Source organism: Bombus fervidus, chromosome 6, assembly GCF_041682495.2.
Source record: "Bombus fervidus isolate BK054 chromosome 6, iyBomFerv1, whole genome shotgun sequence".
Lineage (NCBI taxonomy): Eukaryota > Metazoa > Arthropoda > Insecta > Hymenoptera > Apidae > Bombus > Bombus fervidus.
The window spans coordinates 9,077,173-9,095,372 of NC_091522.1; the positions used below are offsets into that span (position 1 = coordinate 9,077,173).

Genomic DNA, 18,200 nt, shown 5'->3' on the forward strand with positions numbered 1-18,200 from the left:
TGCCAACACTAGAAATACCACATCAGTCAAAATGCCTGGTTCTACAATTTTATAAATGTGTCAACCCTCCTTTAGGGATCATGGTTCCAGCTGGGTTAATAATACCAAACATGTACCACATAACATGGAATTCCTTCTGTAAGAAAGTAATAAATCGAAAAATATAAAAATATTGTATTTTTTAAAGATCAGTCATTTTGACTGGTTGTGAAATAGCTTAGAAATAGCTTCGTGTTAATTATCGGTACTTCTAGTGTGAAGTATAAGAATATTTTACACTTATGAGTTTTAGATTATTTCACACGTAATATATATATATATATATATATATATATATATATATATATATATATATTAAAACGAAAACTTCACGTTACATTTATCTTCTATGAAACTCTGTGAAAGCAAACACTTTGGAATATTCGAAGATACTTTTTTCCATAATACGAGAAGAGTCACCAGTAGGTTTTTTGAAAGAATTTTCGCTTCATTTGGTGAACTTAAAGGAGTCTGAAGCAGTTTGAAAGCATTACTCAAGCATACTTACTCAAACCAGGTAATGCCGAGAGTGCGGATTTGTTGCAGTGACACACTTTCTGCATTACCGTAAGCTCGTCTCATACCAAATCTATTTCTTCGACTAATCTAAAAAGCGTATATAACATTTCCATCGATTGATAAGTTGAAACTAGATTTATTTATCTTGTACGAAATTTATTTCGGACATTTTGCTCGCTTGCGTCCTTTATACGAATATCGAATTCATGAAATTGCCCGAAAATTCCTATCATGTTCAGAAGCTTAATACAAAATTAACCTGGATTTCGAGGCTTGTTTCGAAGAATGTTTTATTCAAAACACAACTTTGGGGATTCGAAGTTAGCTGATCAAAGATGCTGCGTGTGTTGTTGCTTACACACTGTAATAATATTGTGGTGTTTCGGAGTTTCCTCCATAACAAAGTTCCTTACACATATTGAAACTAGATAAAACGACAGAAAAATGGATTCGTTCCACTGATCGACCGCAAATAATTTCCACTATTATATAAGCTTGTCCGGAAAGTGTTTTTCTTTCACAGACACGTCTTTTACAACATCTTTATACAAACATAAAACCTAATATGTCGAACGTTGTGATCTTTAGTTTGATTGAACAAAATGGATCATACGTAATTCGATAAAATAATATAAAACGGAAAATGTTGTGCATCCATTATTTCCTTATAAAACGAAAAAAACTTTTCGGACGACCCAATACTTATAGATGGATCGCGATAAAAAGATAAACCTGAATAAAAATCAGCTTGTAAATGATCATATAGTGAATGATAAATGTTTGAGATTCGCTATATGTTCTCTTAATCACACACTGTAATATTCGCACAAGTCAATGATGTTGTTATTTCTATATTCAGAGGTAGGATCACAATAGTTATTACTATATTGTATGGATGAATCTATCACACCGTTCTGAGCCGAAAAACCTTTATTGCACACACTTACATGGACTAAGGGAAAAAAGAGAAACAAAAGAACATCTTAAAACTATCGATTGAGTCTATCGATTGTATCTAGAACAATCTTCTAGTTACTGTTTTTTGTAATTAGCGCATCTACAAATGGAGGGCGAGCACGAACTCACGTTGTCATTTTCAACAAATGATCAACGTTCTGATCAACTAAATTCTTCGTACAAGGTGTTATCAAAGCGAGTTAACGTTGAATATGTATAACAGAATATTAATTTCTACCCAAGCTTAGTGAATATTAGCTTACCAGGCGCGTCAAAGTGAATTTCTCTCGCGTTCGACAAGAATAACAGATTCATGGTCGAGAGCAGGGGGTAAAAATGTTGTAGGAAGAAGTTGTTTCGATAGTGAATATCGCGAAGGTACTCATGGGAGTCTTTTCAGCGAAGTATTATAGCCAAGGGATATTTATGAATCGAAGGAAGAAGATCTGAGAAAATCCTGCGAGAGACGCTACCCTATCCCGTTCAACTATTCCATCCAGTTTTCGTAATCCCTATTGGATCTGGCCGAGACGATAAAAGAAAACCGTATGGCAGAAACGAAACCACGCCATAAACCGACCAGTTCATTTTCTTACTTTTTCGAATGTCTTTGCTGATGCCATTCGAAAATCATAGCTACTTTCGTCTGGTGTTAATGTTACTCCGTCCTTCTTCTTTTGTATTTTGAAGAAATTTGAGAAATTTGACAAGTTGACAAATTTCAATTGGCGCGAAATCGACAAGGTTTTTTTGCGGAAAGCTGATTCGACGGGCGAAAAAAAGAATCTCATAGGTTTGTAAAAGCTACGAAAAATAGAAAAGTGCATCAAAAGAGAAAGGTAGCGCGAGAATGGCGGCCAAGAGATAGAGAATAAACGAGGGAAACGATCCGATTAAAAGTTTGAACAGGTACTGGTGGCGGTAAAGTGGCGCTTGCGTGCATTTTCTCCTAATGGATTTTAGAGTACCTAAACGAACGAATGAACCGTAACTTCGTGAATTTTTACTACAATCGACCAATTTTTATCATTAGCGATACATAGATACACAATTCTTATTTTCATGTATACGTATTTATAGCTCTGATGTTGGGTAAACGTTATGTAAATTATTCGTTTCTCATTGCACAGCGACTTTCCTTATGGGTCGACCACTTAGGGGTAGGTTGCATTATGGCGTCGATCATAATTTATTAGGACTTATGTCATGATAATAATAATGTTAATAACGCATTTACATGTTAAATCTTATTTTATGAAATTTAATTTTTCCTTTGTTCTTGAATATATATAATTCATATTATTTAAGAAGTTATTTCACAAAAGAAAAGGAATTATTTAAATATAGGTATTATTTCATTGAACAGCATTCATTCATAAATTACTATAATTGAATTGATTAAAATAAATTTATATAATCTATGTTTTACTTTGTTTATGCATTTAACGGACACATCTGATCTCATTTACAATATTGATGAAGATTAATAATAGAAGCCAACTTAGGTGTCAGTAACTAATGTTACACTGCTCGTTGCGAAGCTTCAGATCAATATTGTACACCACATGTCCGTCTTCCTTCGAAGACAAATGACGTTCCTTGATAACAGCGCATATACCGCAACTGACAGTAATTAATGCCAAATACTGACATATCATTTCTTTGGACGTTAGTAGTGGCGTGGCTTTAGTCTATTCGGTATTTAATACCGAAGTTTAAATAATTAAAAATCTTGAATCCTTGTTCTTCCAAAGAACATAATAGACAAAATTACCTACTCTTGTTTGGTAAAAGAGTCGTAAAATAATTGTATAAATTATTATACGTGCACCATAAACGATTGAATCTTTATTTCTCTAAAGAACAATATTCTCATTTTAAGATAAAAAATTTCCATTTTATGAAACAGCTTTGCTTTGATAAACATTCGTATTTGATGAAAAAGATAAAGAAACAGAAAACACAAGTTCTTCGTTACGAATTCAATTTTCATTCACTGTGTCTTCTTACAGATCTTAAATTGGAACTGTCTATGCTTTTTCATCTGCATATCGAAGGGACGAATTCCCAATATTAAAAAAGCGAGCAAAGTTTGCGAAAATAAGAAACGCTTTCTTCCTGTCTAGTGTGTGTTCCGCGTGTGCTTGTTGAATAATGTAACGAATTCTTTTCCGCACCGTGGAAACCCATCCTTGCCACCCCGCCTATTCACCTGGTTCGCTTCTTAGATCCACGTCTTTTCGCGTCCGGTCGAAGCCCAACCGAAACGTCAAAAGTCATTGGAAATCCCGGAGGTCTCGTGCAAAATTGATTTGTCGCATGGATTTCGTTATCTGCGACTTGCTAGCACCTTGGATTTCGTGGAAATTCGAGAGAAATGCATAAGTGAGGCTATGCTTAGCTTCCTGCTCTGTCGCATTCCCAAAGAACAGTGAGGGAAGGAGAAAGAGGGAAAGAAACATATAAAATAAATATTTTGCAGTTGGAAATACAATATATCGAGGTTGTTACACGAGTTCTGTTATTTCTTCATTATCGATTCTCGATAAAGTATCGTTTGTTGTCTGTCAAAACGTCATCTGTCTATTATTTTATAGAATTGTTTATATTAATACCGTATTTTCTTCGATTGAAAATATGAAATTATCGCGACAACTTTGCAGTTACGTTAGTAATATCGTAATGATTGATTGATCTTTCCTTTTCAGGGATAAGCTTTAAAAAAATAAAAAAAATAAAAAAACATGCTTTAGGATTATTACAAGTGTTCGAGAAGTGCGCATTAAACGGCTGTGATAAATACACGAAACGTTTACGCTAATAATGCAAGTACGTCCGCGATTAGGGCAATAAATCAGATAACCCGTTACGCAAATACGTATAATGCATATTCACAGTTTTACCTTAGCATTTTGGTTGCTATGCAAATAAACGTGCTACCGACAGTTGTGTATGGATATGCGTACAGAATGATTTATGCAAGTTCTTGAACTGATTACGTTATTTGGAATACTAATGATCGTGTTAAAAACGGTAGTAATTTCATTGCCATTGGATTAACGATGCGTTTGCAACATGTACGATACGAAAGATCGCGAATCCATTGGCACTGAGCATCGATTCGTTATCTTCTAAATTATAGTAATTGGAGTAGACTGCTTCTAGAATTATCGATTTTATTTAATTTGATTAATTATCCAAAATTATTCACCTACATTTATATTTCAATCGGAATAAATATACATTTTTTCATTTTATATGACAATATGACAGTTTATGCAATGTATTTAATAACGTTGGACAAACGTACATGCATTATTCAAACGTGAAAATAAAATACCTGCTCAATCTAATAGTGCTCTTCGTCTCACGGACCATGAGTGCTCGTTCCCAAAAGTGTACGGCTTCAGGTAAAATTGTATTCTGAAATAAATCGAAAGACATAGTTTAGATATCACGTAATTTTTCCTTTCACTATATCAATTTCATAATTAGACTGCAGATTTCTGTACATTTATTGGACATTCGAAAGTACAAAACTGCACAAAATATATGTAACATAAAAAGAAAAAACGTACAAAACATATAAATTACAGAATTTTTTACAATACTTAGGTAAGGAATTTTCTACCGAGACTCCACTTTCCCAATTATATCTCCGAAAATATGAATTTGCATAAAAATCTACAGTCTGTTCGTAATAATACTTACATTTCTAAAATCGTGTTGAATCAAATGCATTTATAACACGAGTATTTAACATATGTTATTCCTTACAAAATCTTGAAAGAGTTGTTCTTGAAAGAGCTTTGTGTCGATTATTCAAGACAAAAAGAAGTCCCAAAAATTACTTTATAAACAGAGCTGTCTATTTCTGTGTTACCATGTTGTAGGTCCACCCTGGGTACCTGCTTTTGTATGCTTAATAGCAACATACGTATCATAAACACGGAACACGGTGCAGAGGCAGTTAGCGAACACGAGAGTGCCTCTTTTCAGGTCTGACTCTGCCATTGACCTACACCCCTAGCTCGTTAGCCTTCGAGTCTCTTTGGCGGACAGCTTGCTCGTGGGTCCAAAAGGACTACGTTTAAAGGGTCGAAACAGTTACTAATTTGTTGCTCAGATTTTAAATACGGGCTAGAGTTAGAGTTTTAGAACACAGGAGGCTGAATTTTCAAAATAAACCTTAACGAGTTGTTATACAATTGATGTAATTCCTATAAATATTTATGGAAAATATTTTGAAAAATGAAACGCTATATTCTAACTAATAATAAGGAGGCTGGTATATAAGTTTATCTTTACTATAAGATTTAATAATCGTTTAATTTTTGCGCCAAATGTTAGTGGTCCTTCAGCAAATCCAACGTAAGTCGTCTTTCTCTACTTCGAAGCCAATTATGTTCAAATTTTCCTATAGCAACTTCGGTGATCGTTATTTTTAATCTGTTTAAGTACTTGGCTTTTTCGCAAAGAGTAAAAGGAGGAAAGATGGAAACAACGGAGCGCTTCTATTTATTGTAAATAACAAAATAGATGATAACGAAGGAAGCAGATGGCAAAAATGAGATGAACGGCGATCGAACTGCACTGGAAGAGTGCGACGTGTGCCGGCAATTTAAGCATACTGCGATCGTCTGAGGAAGGTAACAGTGGCGGTTAATGACGCAGACTCTGGACAAATAACAGAAACGATAGCAGTTACGAACCTTTAAGTAGGTTAAAACTCTTGCAACCTGTTTTTCTATGTTACAACCAATTTTCTTCGAAAAGGCGTCTTTATTGAAAAAATATTTCATAGCGCTGCAGTCACGACTGAAATGATCTGCCACGCTACTGTCATAAAAATACGTAGTCTTATTTTACGAAAATAATCTTGAGAACATGACATTGAGACAAATTTTTGCTTATCATAATTTTTCTTCGCTTATTTATATACGTATTAAATTAGATGAAATAGTTGGAAGTTAATTTAAACTCTATTAGCGATATTAATAACGATAAAATAATAATGTTTATATTATTTTACTGCAATATCTACACGTAATACTCTCAACAGGAGAAGTCTCGTTCATATTAGTTTCCCCAAGGACATGCCTACTTCTTATGAGGTGATATATTCATTCAAATGATAGCACGCAAAGAGACACGGTGCAACAATAAGAACACGATATATTACTCGATTCGTAGGGACAAAGCTTAGATACTGTTCGTCTAATAAATCTTACAGACACTTGATAAGACAATTATACGAGAAATATGAATTTCGATGTGTAGAAATTAATGATAAGTTAATAAAGAAATATAAATTAAAATTCAAACTAAGACTTTCGAGCGGGGCTGTATATCTTATAAAAAATCACTAAGTATCCAAATACATTGAAACGTTAATTTATATTATCGTTTCAAGCATCTTACGACATTTTGAATAGATAATTACACTAAAACGTACACGTTACACTTAAAAGGCAATGAATGCTAGCAATCGATAAAATGAATACGCTGTATAAATCTGTGTGATCCGTAAGGCAACATTTCCTTTTGTTTTGGCGAAGCGCGGGTGAGAATCCGAGAGGAAGAAACGGCTGATATTACTTCCGACTGCTTTAAACAAACGATCGTCGGATGGTTGTATTGAGCGTAGAAGTAGTAGAAGTCTGTTGGGAGCTACGCTCGAGCGAACGTGCGTCATTAATATCGGCCTAATGGCAAGCGCCTGATAATTAAAACCGGAGCCGAACAAATGGGGGCCTCGAACACCATGGACGTGCAAACGTTTAATTTCATCGTCTTTAATTATTTTTCACCGATTGCATTCTAGACGGCGCTCCTCGTTAACAGCTTCACCGATCCAAGTTACGCTTTTCTCCCGTCCATCAAATAACAGCCAAGAGGTTATCGATGTTATAACGAATCGTGGAGAAAGCTTATATTACGATTAAACTAAGTGACTTGTTATAAACGAAGCGTCCTTATAATGTAAGTTTCCGAATTTCTATTTCATTAAGTTTTACATTGGCCGATCTGTAACTAAAGTAAATACTAAACAATTGCTTCGTTTTTTAATATTTTTATCAGATACGGGAAAGGAAATATTACTTTAGGAAGATTAGGATCTTTTAATTAAGCATATATATTTTTCTTTCAACGTTGGATATTTTGAAAGTATGATAAATACCTACCTTTTTTTATACAAATTAGTTATGATACTTATTTTTGCGCATTTTCAAATATAACGATTGACCAGAACAAGAATAATTTTTAATTCCAGTAGACGATTGTGGAACAAATTTCGAATAAAGGTTTGCAAAAATTGTTGAATAAAAGTTGAATTGCTGAATATATAATTGTTAAGAACTATCCGCACAAAGGCCAAATGAAATAGCCGATTGTATGGGAGGAAAGGAAAATAAAAAGGGAAAACAATTATTTGCCGGATATGAACGCTGCCGTTCTTTGTGAAATATGCAGAAACATAAATATTTTATAACGTGTAGGCAACGAACTGCCTATATTTTTAAAAAACATTTCAGATGTTCAAACTGGAGGCATATGGAAAATCAACAGAAAGCTATGAATATGCGCGGAAGGGAACAAATACACGATGTGAAAAAATGCACGTGGCAAGGATGATGTGGCCATTGTTACAGAAGCATTGTACGCTTGTTCTAAAAGTTATTTCTCAACTCGTCCTGATTCATTCGTATCTCTGCATTTTGCAGCCGTACTAATGTATAAAAGTGCTATAGTGAAAGAAAGTACGTAATAAATATGCTTCTAATTCTTATATCATGTTCAATGTGCGAAAAAGTATTATCGTAATAATATCGAAACCAATCAACAGAGTCTATTGTCTTAAGTTCAAGCAAATTAATTTTTTCTTCGTCAGGTAAGCGATGCAGCGAATCCAATTTTTCTTACGTGCTGGCATGAATCTCGGCGCGCATTGTCCATTACGTCGACCCTTTATCCTCGTTAGTTTCGTTTCGCTCTGTCTCTTTTCTTTCGACGTTGCTCGCCCCTTCGGTCAAGATACAACTTTCGTCCCTGTGCGTTTGCCTTCTATAGACGCATGTGCCATGTACCTCTTTATCACTACACAGGAAAGGCGGTATTCCCCTTTATCACAATATTGCGTAACTCTTGCGGCCTTATCAGCATCCTAGGAGTACGTTCTCGTTCCGTTTTCCGCTGGTGCGGGGAATTTTCCCTATATCACATATCAAGCTAGTACCTTTTATCAACGAGTGTACTATAGTACGGCATTATTGTTATTCTACTCGCATCTTTCATAAGTTACAGAACACTTGTTAATTTTAAACTTGTTAATTTGAAGTTTTAATAAAATGGGAATGTAACAGTCTTCAAAATATGTATTTTAATATGTATGTAGTACGTATGTAATTTATTCTCTAATTGTAACATTCATCTACGCTTGTCCCACATATATTAACAATTAGTGATTCATGAATGGCACTGTAGGTTCCATTTCTATTATTTACCGATACTTGAAAGTTACTTGAGATTTAATATATAAATTGCTTCAATTTGTTCACTCGTTTTACGTGTATTTCAGCAAATATTAACGTATTGTGCTTTTAATACTTATTGTTAGACTGTGCATATTTGTACAAAATTCATATCTTTACTAATAGCGGAGAGAAGGTTGAATAAAAATAGTGTCTCATCTCTTTCAGATCTGTATTTTATATCGTAGTTTTCCATAAAGACGAAGAGCTAAAATATTCATGAATACGTTAAATGATTAAACCAAGTATATAAATAATTCGCAACCTACCACCTCAGAGACCAGTCATTAATTGCGAAATCATTAACACTGAATAGTAACAAAACAATACAACCAATCCTTTTTTTATAAAAAAAAGTATTTATGGATTGGAAGTTGTGATCGTGAAAAATAATGCAGGCAAGAAGAAAGGAATTAGTCTTGCTTTATCGAATCCCGTACAGTCAGTTAGATGTCAGTATTAAATGCAAATTCGAAGTCTTATTTAAATTTTAGATGCAATTAGATTCATTTACTCTCACGGGTGGCAATTATTCGACTTACAGAGCAAGGCAGAGCTAGAACCGGTATCGCGGTGAAAATTTTCTGAATAAATCAACCGCGGGTGGTGATGTACGAATCCTGGCCGACCTGGCGAACACTGTTTCTACTTTGAACGCCACCATTTACGGTTTCCCCCTCTTTGCTTCTGCTCCTACCCATACCAACATCCGCCATCCCTTCCAACATTGCGATTTACGATCTCGATAACTAGCATTTTATTCATGGAACCAACTGGCTTTTTTCTCTCCTCCTACCAGTGACTAAGTAGCGAACAATTCGGCAGAGAATAACCCGTGGCCGAAGATTCATCGAACCAATCTATTGTAGCAGAATCACGTAAAGGTGGTTCCGTGGGATGATGTACTAAAATATTAGTAGTCCTTCATTTAAATACTCGTTTAACGTTTAACGTTCCAAGCGTATGCAAATACGCTTCTATTTGTATATTTTCGTACGTTAAGTTGGTACATGGAACGTTGCTTTTTCCTTCAAATGGAGCCTTAATAGCACATAGTTTCTTCATGTGATTAAAAGAATTTCCAAATGATTCGATGCGATTTTCCAATGATCTAGTGTCGGTATTCTCATTTATAAGAATTTATAAGAGATCAACTGCTTAAATTAAAAAGTTTTTGCGATGAAATCGTTATAGAGATCCTTTAAATAATTTGTGCAGTAAAAAATTATTCATGTGGAAACTAGGATTACAAATTTATGCTTTCAGCAGTTTCCACGATACTTTTCTCGATATGAGAAAATTGCGGAGTATTCTAATTATTTATGATAGCGACTTAGAAAATAAACGTTAATAAATGCCTTACGTGATGATATTTAAGATATGGAATTTATAATGCCAAGTAACGTGTTTATTTAATTACTATGTCTGTTTGCTTGAATTTCTCTCAGAACGTACTGTTAAAAAGTTAATTCATGACGTTTCTTATTTTCATGAATTATGTGGAACGAGAGTTAGTTAAAGTTAATGGATAACTATGTAATTCGCAGAAGAGAAGCTGTATAGCTTCATTTAACGTCTATAAATTATTGTGATAAATATTCACAAGTACACAAGTACGTAAGTAGGTATTACGTTACATATATCAAAGCTTATTAAGCGGTTACAGATTCCAACTTAGTGTCAGTGGTTGAAGCATTCTGATACGACTGCGGTTTAATGAGGGGGCAGACCTCAAAGGAAACGTAATTACTGCCGCGTGCTCATGCAGTTTGTACAGTCTCGCGAGTAAAGAAGACCGTGCAGTAAGTACGTGCTTATGAAAATTGTCGCGACTAATATTTCGTAATAAATTCACTATTTTGTAAATATTCCTGCATCTAGAAATTAAATTAAAACAGAAACTAAATTAAAAACTTCTTACTCTACTTATATTATGCATCTTTGATAATGCTTCATGAGCACATTTTGAAAAATATATTATTAAAATTTGCAACATGTGTTTTAAAAAAATACATCGCGATGTTTTCCCTGATCGCGTGCGTTATTATTGTATGAAAAATATTACAGCTCAATGTAAAAGAAATATACTGTTGATAAAAGTGGCATATGTAAAATAATTAACCATTTTAAAACGCCCGTAAAGATTAATCTCAAAAGTGAACCATTTCCTAGAAGGAAAGTGTTGTTATTTCATCGTAAATTAAATTTCTAGAGTGCTATTAATTATTTCTAACTATTTTCCATTCTATTCTTTATTAACATAAAATCAAAAGAGCGAAGATCTATTAATAAAAACGATAAAATCAAAGATAAAAATGGTGTAGTTATAATGGCAATAATATATAAAAAACAATAAAATGAAATAATCTTGGCAATAGAGTTTTCAATACTTAATAAGATATTATGAACATAATTGAGAGTCGCCCACAAGAAATTGACGCGAATTTGAACCTGCATTAGAAGCTATCACAAACATAGTGAACATATAGTTCCAATATGCCCTTTTGCCATGTTTGACGATCGATCGTAGTCGTTCACTGGAAGAGGTTTACCAGAGAACGGAGCAATCGGTTTTCAGGGGCTGCACCCTGGCTCGATTTGCGAGATTATCATACGGCCGACTATTATGCGGAGTAAACGATGGGCCCGCGTGTTCGAAGCTTGCCTGGTGTTCTGATTGAAATGCGCCCGGTAATTTCCGGTTATTTGGCGCATACAGTTATGCCCGCGACGTGGTACACTAGACCGCCTAGATGCCGCGGCGGTAACGTTTGATACGACATAGAACGCGTCCATTTACCACGCTCCATTTCTACCCCATATGTGGCATATCAACATATATCAGGAAACAGAGAAAACCTGCCATAATTATATGTACAATGGCTGACGAAAATATTCGAACATTTATCACGTGATTTTCCTTGTGAATATATTACAATATATGCATTGTATGAATGTTTTCGAAGCTTCGTTAGCATCGATGAAAAATGACATGAATGAATGAAAAAGTGACAAAATCGGTCTCGGTGGATTAAACACGCAGCAACATAAAATTGAGCAAGATATCTTTCGATAAATTTTTCTAATGTTTGATATATAGTAATTTCATTAATTTTTTACCGATATTAACGTTAAGTTACTTACGTTTATGAGGTCCAATTTTTCATCATCCAGCCTGCAACAGAAACACGAGATTTCTATATTAAATATTTTATAAAATGAACAATAATAGTATCAATAGTAAATAATTACATGTATCAGCTGAGTCAGAAATCTATACATATATACGTTATGAAAAATCAATTAGTCATACGTATTTACGTGAACTTTTTCAAATTAGAATCGTATAGTGTATGATATGTTCACAATACGAATGGCGTTGAAATCATTCTAGCACGGAACACAAAGAGCTTTTAGTTTTTGAACGCGGGAAAAGCATGCAGAGTAGTGAAATGCGTTTACATCGAACGTTCGGTCAAGAATATTTGCAAATGGGTCATAAAAACGATTGCGTATATGCTCTGTCCTATGGTACGCTGCTTTTTCGTCACACAAGTGACAGAAGAGAAACCGTAAAACTATGCAATAAGGTAATATGCCTATGTACAAATACTATCATTTATAACTATCGAGATCGTCTAGTCGATTTGTCGTAGCGAGATGCAAATCGTATCAAAATTAATTCATCCGATTTAAAATTAAGAAGTAAAAAGACCTCAAAATAAAGAATTTCTCGCATAATCAAATTATTATAGAAGCTTCGACAATTGCAAATACTAATTTCATTCGTTTAGTTGAATACTGATTCCTGAAAGTCAATTTAATCGCCCCATAGTACGTGCAATAATTTAGATTATTTAAAGTAATATAATTACAAGAATTTCATACAACATACATATATAACCTAGCTATATTATTTTTATTAAATCTCTAAAACGTAATGCGATGATTACTCAGCTGCACCTAAAATGCTTCTACAAGCACGTTGCACGTATAGCTTCACATACACAAGCAGTCTTTGACCTTCTTTTTTACCAACCAACCAATTCGCTCTCGTACTTTTTAAAATTCTACTTTTTCGTGTATTAATTCTCTTAATTTTCCCTTTTTTCATTGTTATCTATTTGTTTCCATTTCCTCGGTGTTCTTTCCTTCTTGCATTTCCTTTGTACATCACAGTAAATCTCTTATTCCTCTGTTTACGCATGTGCCTCTTTCTATTCCTTTATGCCTCTCATCATTCTCGGGATAACTCTTTCGAGCTCGTTGAACTTTTTGTTTCACGAGCGCTCTTCTCTTGAGCAAAAGTGGGCATATACCCACGCCATTCTCATTTCACCTAGCCAAGCAATTTGCAGTTTTACTCGGCGGTGATTAAGATGCTTAATCTGTACGGGTACCGTCTACCTTCATCGCACCACTTCTTGCTGTAGTTAACCCCCTATCGACGTACTCAAGGGTGCCGGCGTCTTGGTGAATTAAGTTTTGAAAGTTAAAAAGTGCACCAGTTTAAACACAGTTGCCTCGCTTTCTCCCGCATTTTCCGCTATTTATTTGCCAACTTTTTATTGATTTCGGATACATAGCTGCATATAAAGCCGAGCGAAAACGAATAGCGCGTTCCTCTTCCTTTATTTTCAATATGTTCCGTGTCGATGCAGAAACGTTCTTAAATTTCCACGTTAGTTATACGCTTTAACCCTTTCACTCTCGACATTGCATATAAGTAACGTTCCGCTTGTCAGATTATTAATTAAAGACATGATAATGGCTTGAAATTTTAGTGGATTGTGCTTCACTTACAAAACGTTGGAAATTGTGCTTATATTGTTAATAATTAGTGGAAATTAAATTCCCTCGATGTTTCAAACAGAAAGTTAACCGCTTTATCGTAGGAAAAAAACAATTGAGGGAATAAAGATAAACATGACATATTAAGCAATAACTATGTCTACGATATGAAAAGATTTGATAATAAGAAAATCAATTGCTTTACAAACCATCGGATGTTAGAAGAAATATTCGTGAAATACGGTTAAATAAGTGACTAAAAATGTAGGAATATCAATTCGAATATTTAATAAAATATATATTTTCATAGCAGCAGTAAAAGCAAGTATTTGCGATTTTAAGGAACACTAAGTAGGGTAGTATAATATATGACACGTCGTGGTTGGCTGTCTCACGCAATACGGTGGTTTGTCACGGATATTATAGATAGCGAAATTCTTTTTAAAATACTCGGGAAATAAATGAATATTTAAAGAATAATTATTTTCATGAAAATAACGTAAGAATACGTTACAAGTTTGTGATTTCTTTGAAGTCAGCTTACTTTAGTGTTCCAAAATTAAAACCTTCTTTCGTACATAAATTTTTGTACACTGCTACCTTTTTTTCCTTTCTGACATGTAGCTTTCTCTTAATTTAAATCGTTTCGAGCTGTAACATGTACTAATTAACATTTTCAAATTTTTAATTCAAATTTAATGTTCTTCATCGCCCTCGCAAAAGTTTAAAAGATTTCTGCATTTGCAATTAAATTGATATTTTGTTTTTTAAATTCCATATATGCGTACGTCAATGTTTGCAACTTCTCTTTTGAAATTTGAAAGCTTTCCTATTACAGCTCCCGAACGAAATTTTTTGCAGCAAGTCATGTCTGAATAGTTTGATATATGCTGGAAGCATGTAACTGACAATGAATGAAATTAGAAATCGATTTTTTAAAGAGTAGCACTTTTTTTACAAGAAATATCATTAATCACGTAACAGTAGAATATTTAACGAAAGACACGGCTTTATTAAAACACGTTATATTATTATATTATTTAAACTTAGAATTTATAAGAAACAAAGAATTTATTGGATAATAGAAAATATAATAGTTAGAACGCTTATACTGTAAAAGTACCGGTGGCAATAATAATTGGTTAAACTTTATTCCCTCAGGATAAGCAAACTTCGCTGTCACTCGTTTGTTATCCGTCTATAGAAAACGGAATTTAAATTGTACACTGTGGAAATCCGATTAATGTCATTTTAGAGAAAATAAACCTTCTGATCGGAGGCAAACATCAATTCTCTGACTGCCTGATATAGTGTCAATACGAATTTCCTATTTGCAACATTTCGTCAATTTATTTTTAAACAGTGATCGTAAAATTCTAATTTATTATATCTATTTCAAATATAATAGAAATACACAGTGGTATTATAATTGTATTTCGTGTAAAAGTGTACAACAAGTGTACATTCTCTACATTAGTTAGACACCAGTTTTTAAAATAAGTAATTGTCTAGTTATCGCTTGCTTTTTTTTACATATGGTTTGCCAAAAGATTGCTAATTGGAACGACTGTGAAAACTTCTCTTCTGAGCCAATAAAAGGATCCTTGTAATTTCGTGTATGATGCGGCGTTGTAGTGTGAAAGAAGAACAAGAGGAAAGAAGAAGTGGAAGGGAGAATGCATTTTGTCTGGCGGCTCATTAGTAAGGTTGTTCCACTTACAAGGGTCAACTTGAGCGCAACGCGCCAATTTTAACGAAATTTACACATGAAAAACATTGTAGAAAAATTACTGACATGTCTTTCTTTGAGGATGAGAAATATAGTTTCCTCTATATATCAAAAACATTTTCGAAAAAAATTGTTCAAAACAAAGGTCGTGTGCTTTCTAGTGATAAGTGTAACTACGCAAAGCAATGTTTCTTGTTTCGCGAATAGTTAGTTTTATTTAATATCTTTTTCACGATTTTATTTCCAGGTCTGCGTAAATTTGTTAATATAAATTAGAAACTAATACGGAAACTACGTATGGGAATAATAAGCATATTCCAGCGAAGAAAATATTACAGGAAAACTTTATTCGTCATAGTTATGATGTTAAAACAATCGTACGTACTTATCGAGAGGGTTCGATGTAAAATTCATTTTTTTCCCGAAACGAATGGCAAGAAAATAACGAGCAGACCGTTAACGTAAATTGATTGCGGGCCTGCAATAGCTGTGATCGATGGCGAGTGAAACGTTTCCTTTGTGGTAGCGTAATAGTAGTACTTCTTCAAAGACCTTTTTACCAAGCTATCTGGCATCGAGTCAGCAAAATCACGAATCTTATTGATACAGCGTCAAATTTATTGGATTTTTCAAATAATACTACCAATCAAATTCTTTTGTACAAACAAAAAACGTGTAAACCGATAAATGTGATGGGACAGAAATATTGGATACGAGTAAGTAATAAAAAGAAAGAGGACAATGGAATAAGAGAGAAAGAGAGAAGCAAGAGTCCTCATATTATTCAATATATTAAAACTTATTATAACATCAAGTTACCATTAGTAAAATTAATTTGATATCTTCCTCAATAATGACAACATACATGTATATATCTTAATTTGAATAATTACGGGAAAAATAATAACGTAAAACAAAATATTAGAAATTTAAATGCAGAAAATGTAGAGGATGCATTTAATGTGCAAGAATATTCCGGAGTATGCTGCTCGTTATAATATTGACACTCTCTATCTTTTTTATGAGATCAGTAGATTGTGGATTTCCAAATAACATAAAGATTAAATACAATCTACAGATGTTGCAAAATTTCGTTTTACACTTTTTAACAGTACTTCCACTTGTAAAAGTATTACATCACATTAGCAAATAGTGTTTATACTATGGTTGGCTCTTTTACCCTATGTTGATCCTATGGATCAAAGCTATTCTAATTTTCCACATAGCTGTATACCGCGTATCCCCCCTTAAAAAGAGATGCAAATGAAAGCGTACAGCATCTCCCTTTGGGAAACGGTACGAAGTGAACTAGGTTCACTAGGGAAAGAGAAAGTTACCAAGTAGTAACTATTGAAAAGGCCACGTGCAAGGAAAGTTGTTTTTAAAGAACACGATGGAGCTTGTGCAAGGTAGCGTACCCTAGGGCGACGAACCCCATCGTAAAAACACTAGAGCGACAGTTTCGAAACAACAAGGAAGTAAAACTGTTCCAAGCGAAGGTTTCAAGCAGTATACTGCAGCCTTGTACAAGAATCATGGTAATATATATTAAATATAATGTATTAAGTGTTTCAAAACGAGGGTAAACCAGTCAAAGTTTTGATAAATTTACACATGAAATTGGATAGAGAAACCCTTTTTACACGTCGAATTAACTTTTAATGTTTTGCGACTAGTATTTAGTATTAGAAGATGTCGAGATATTACGTAATATTTGTACAAAAGAAATTAAAACTGATGGTCAAATTCTGTTCATAAATATTACGATATTTCTGGAAAATTATGCAAGCTGGTAGATAATTACCATTGTTGCGTTTCTTTGTCAATTTCATATTATTATTCAAATATTTCTTAAATTTGTGTCGAACATTTTCTTCTCGTATGTTTCCTATTCTATAATATTACATAAATTAACAAATAAATTAAGTTTTTTTACAAGTACTATGAGCACTCCATAAATAACAAAAAACTAGAGAAAGAATGTGTGGAGCAACAGCGTTATAATTCAGAGCAACCGGACCTATTTTACCCTTTTTCACCATTTTTTTTTAGTCGACAAAATTATATATACGGATAAGAACGTTTAAAACTGTACACGCAGTGGTAGCTTAGCCATGAGTTATGGTGTAGGTTGGTATGAGAGCCCTGGACGGTTGTTGGTGGTTAATTATATGGTGGGATTATCTTGGTCGGTGTCGCCGCAAACCAACCTCGATAATTTTCTGCGGTTCAAATTCAGATGTAAAACGAGTAACTGCGAATAGATTTAAGACAATATACATAAATGGGTGATAAGAGCTATCAGTGAAAAGTTTGATAATATGACGTGCTAACTCTATATACATATATATCTACGGATCTCTTGTAAAGTTGCCCATCGTGTTTAATGCGCTCCGTCGAAATGGTCCTTCACGCAAACGTTCACAAAGTTTAATTTGATTTTTGGCATTGAAACGTACCCTAAATATCTGCATAGCTGTATTAGGGGGAATTTCAGATTGTCCCGCAGTCGGCTGGAACGGCAATCATATCGTACCAATACATACCACCGACTGACTCACGAAATAATACTATTATATCTACCTCTCGAAGTTCGATGCGTCCGCATCACGGAACGATGACCGTGCATATTC

At 34.0% G+C, this 18,200-nt stretch overlaps 1 protein-coding gene across 2 annotated transcripts in view; it reads right to left on the reverse strand.

Annotated features, from left to right (window-relative positions):
* The window catches only part of Invadolysin (leishmanolysin-like peptidase, invadolysin), a 210,228-nt gene that overhangs the window by 14,115 nt on the left and 177,913 nt on the right, over nucleotides 1-18,200 (reverse strand). The window contains exons 4-5 of one of the 2 annotated variants that reach the window (XM_072006045.1): nucleotides 12,192-12,222; nucleotides 4,856-4,938 (exon numbers count right to left, since the gene is read on the reverse strand). In XM_072006045.1, the coding sequence (XP_071862146.1) occupies nucleotides 4,856-4,938; nucleotides 12,192-12,222 (114 nt within the window). Of the gene's footprint in view, nucleotides 1-4,855; nucleotides 4,939-8,439; nucleotides 8,664-12,191; nucleotides 12,223-18,200 lie in introns of those variants that run through there. The other variant, XM_072006047.2, reaches the window with a different exon arrangement.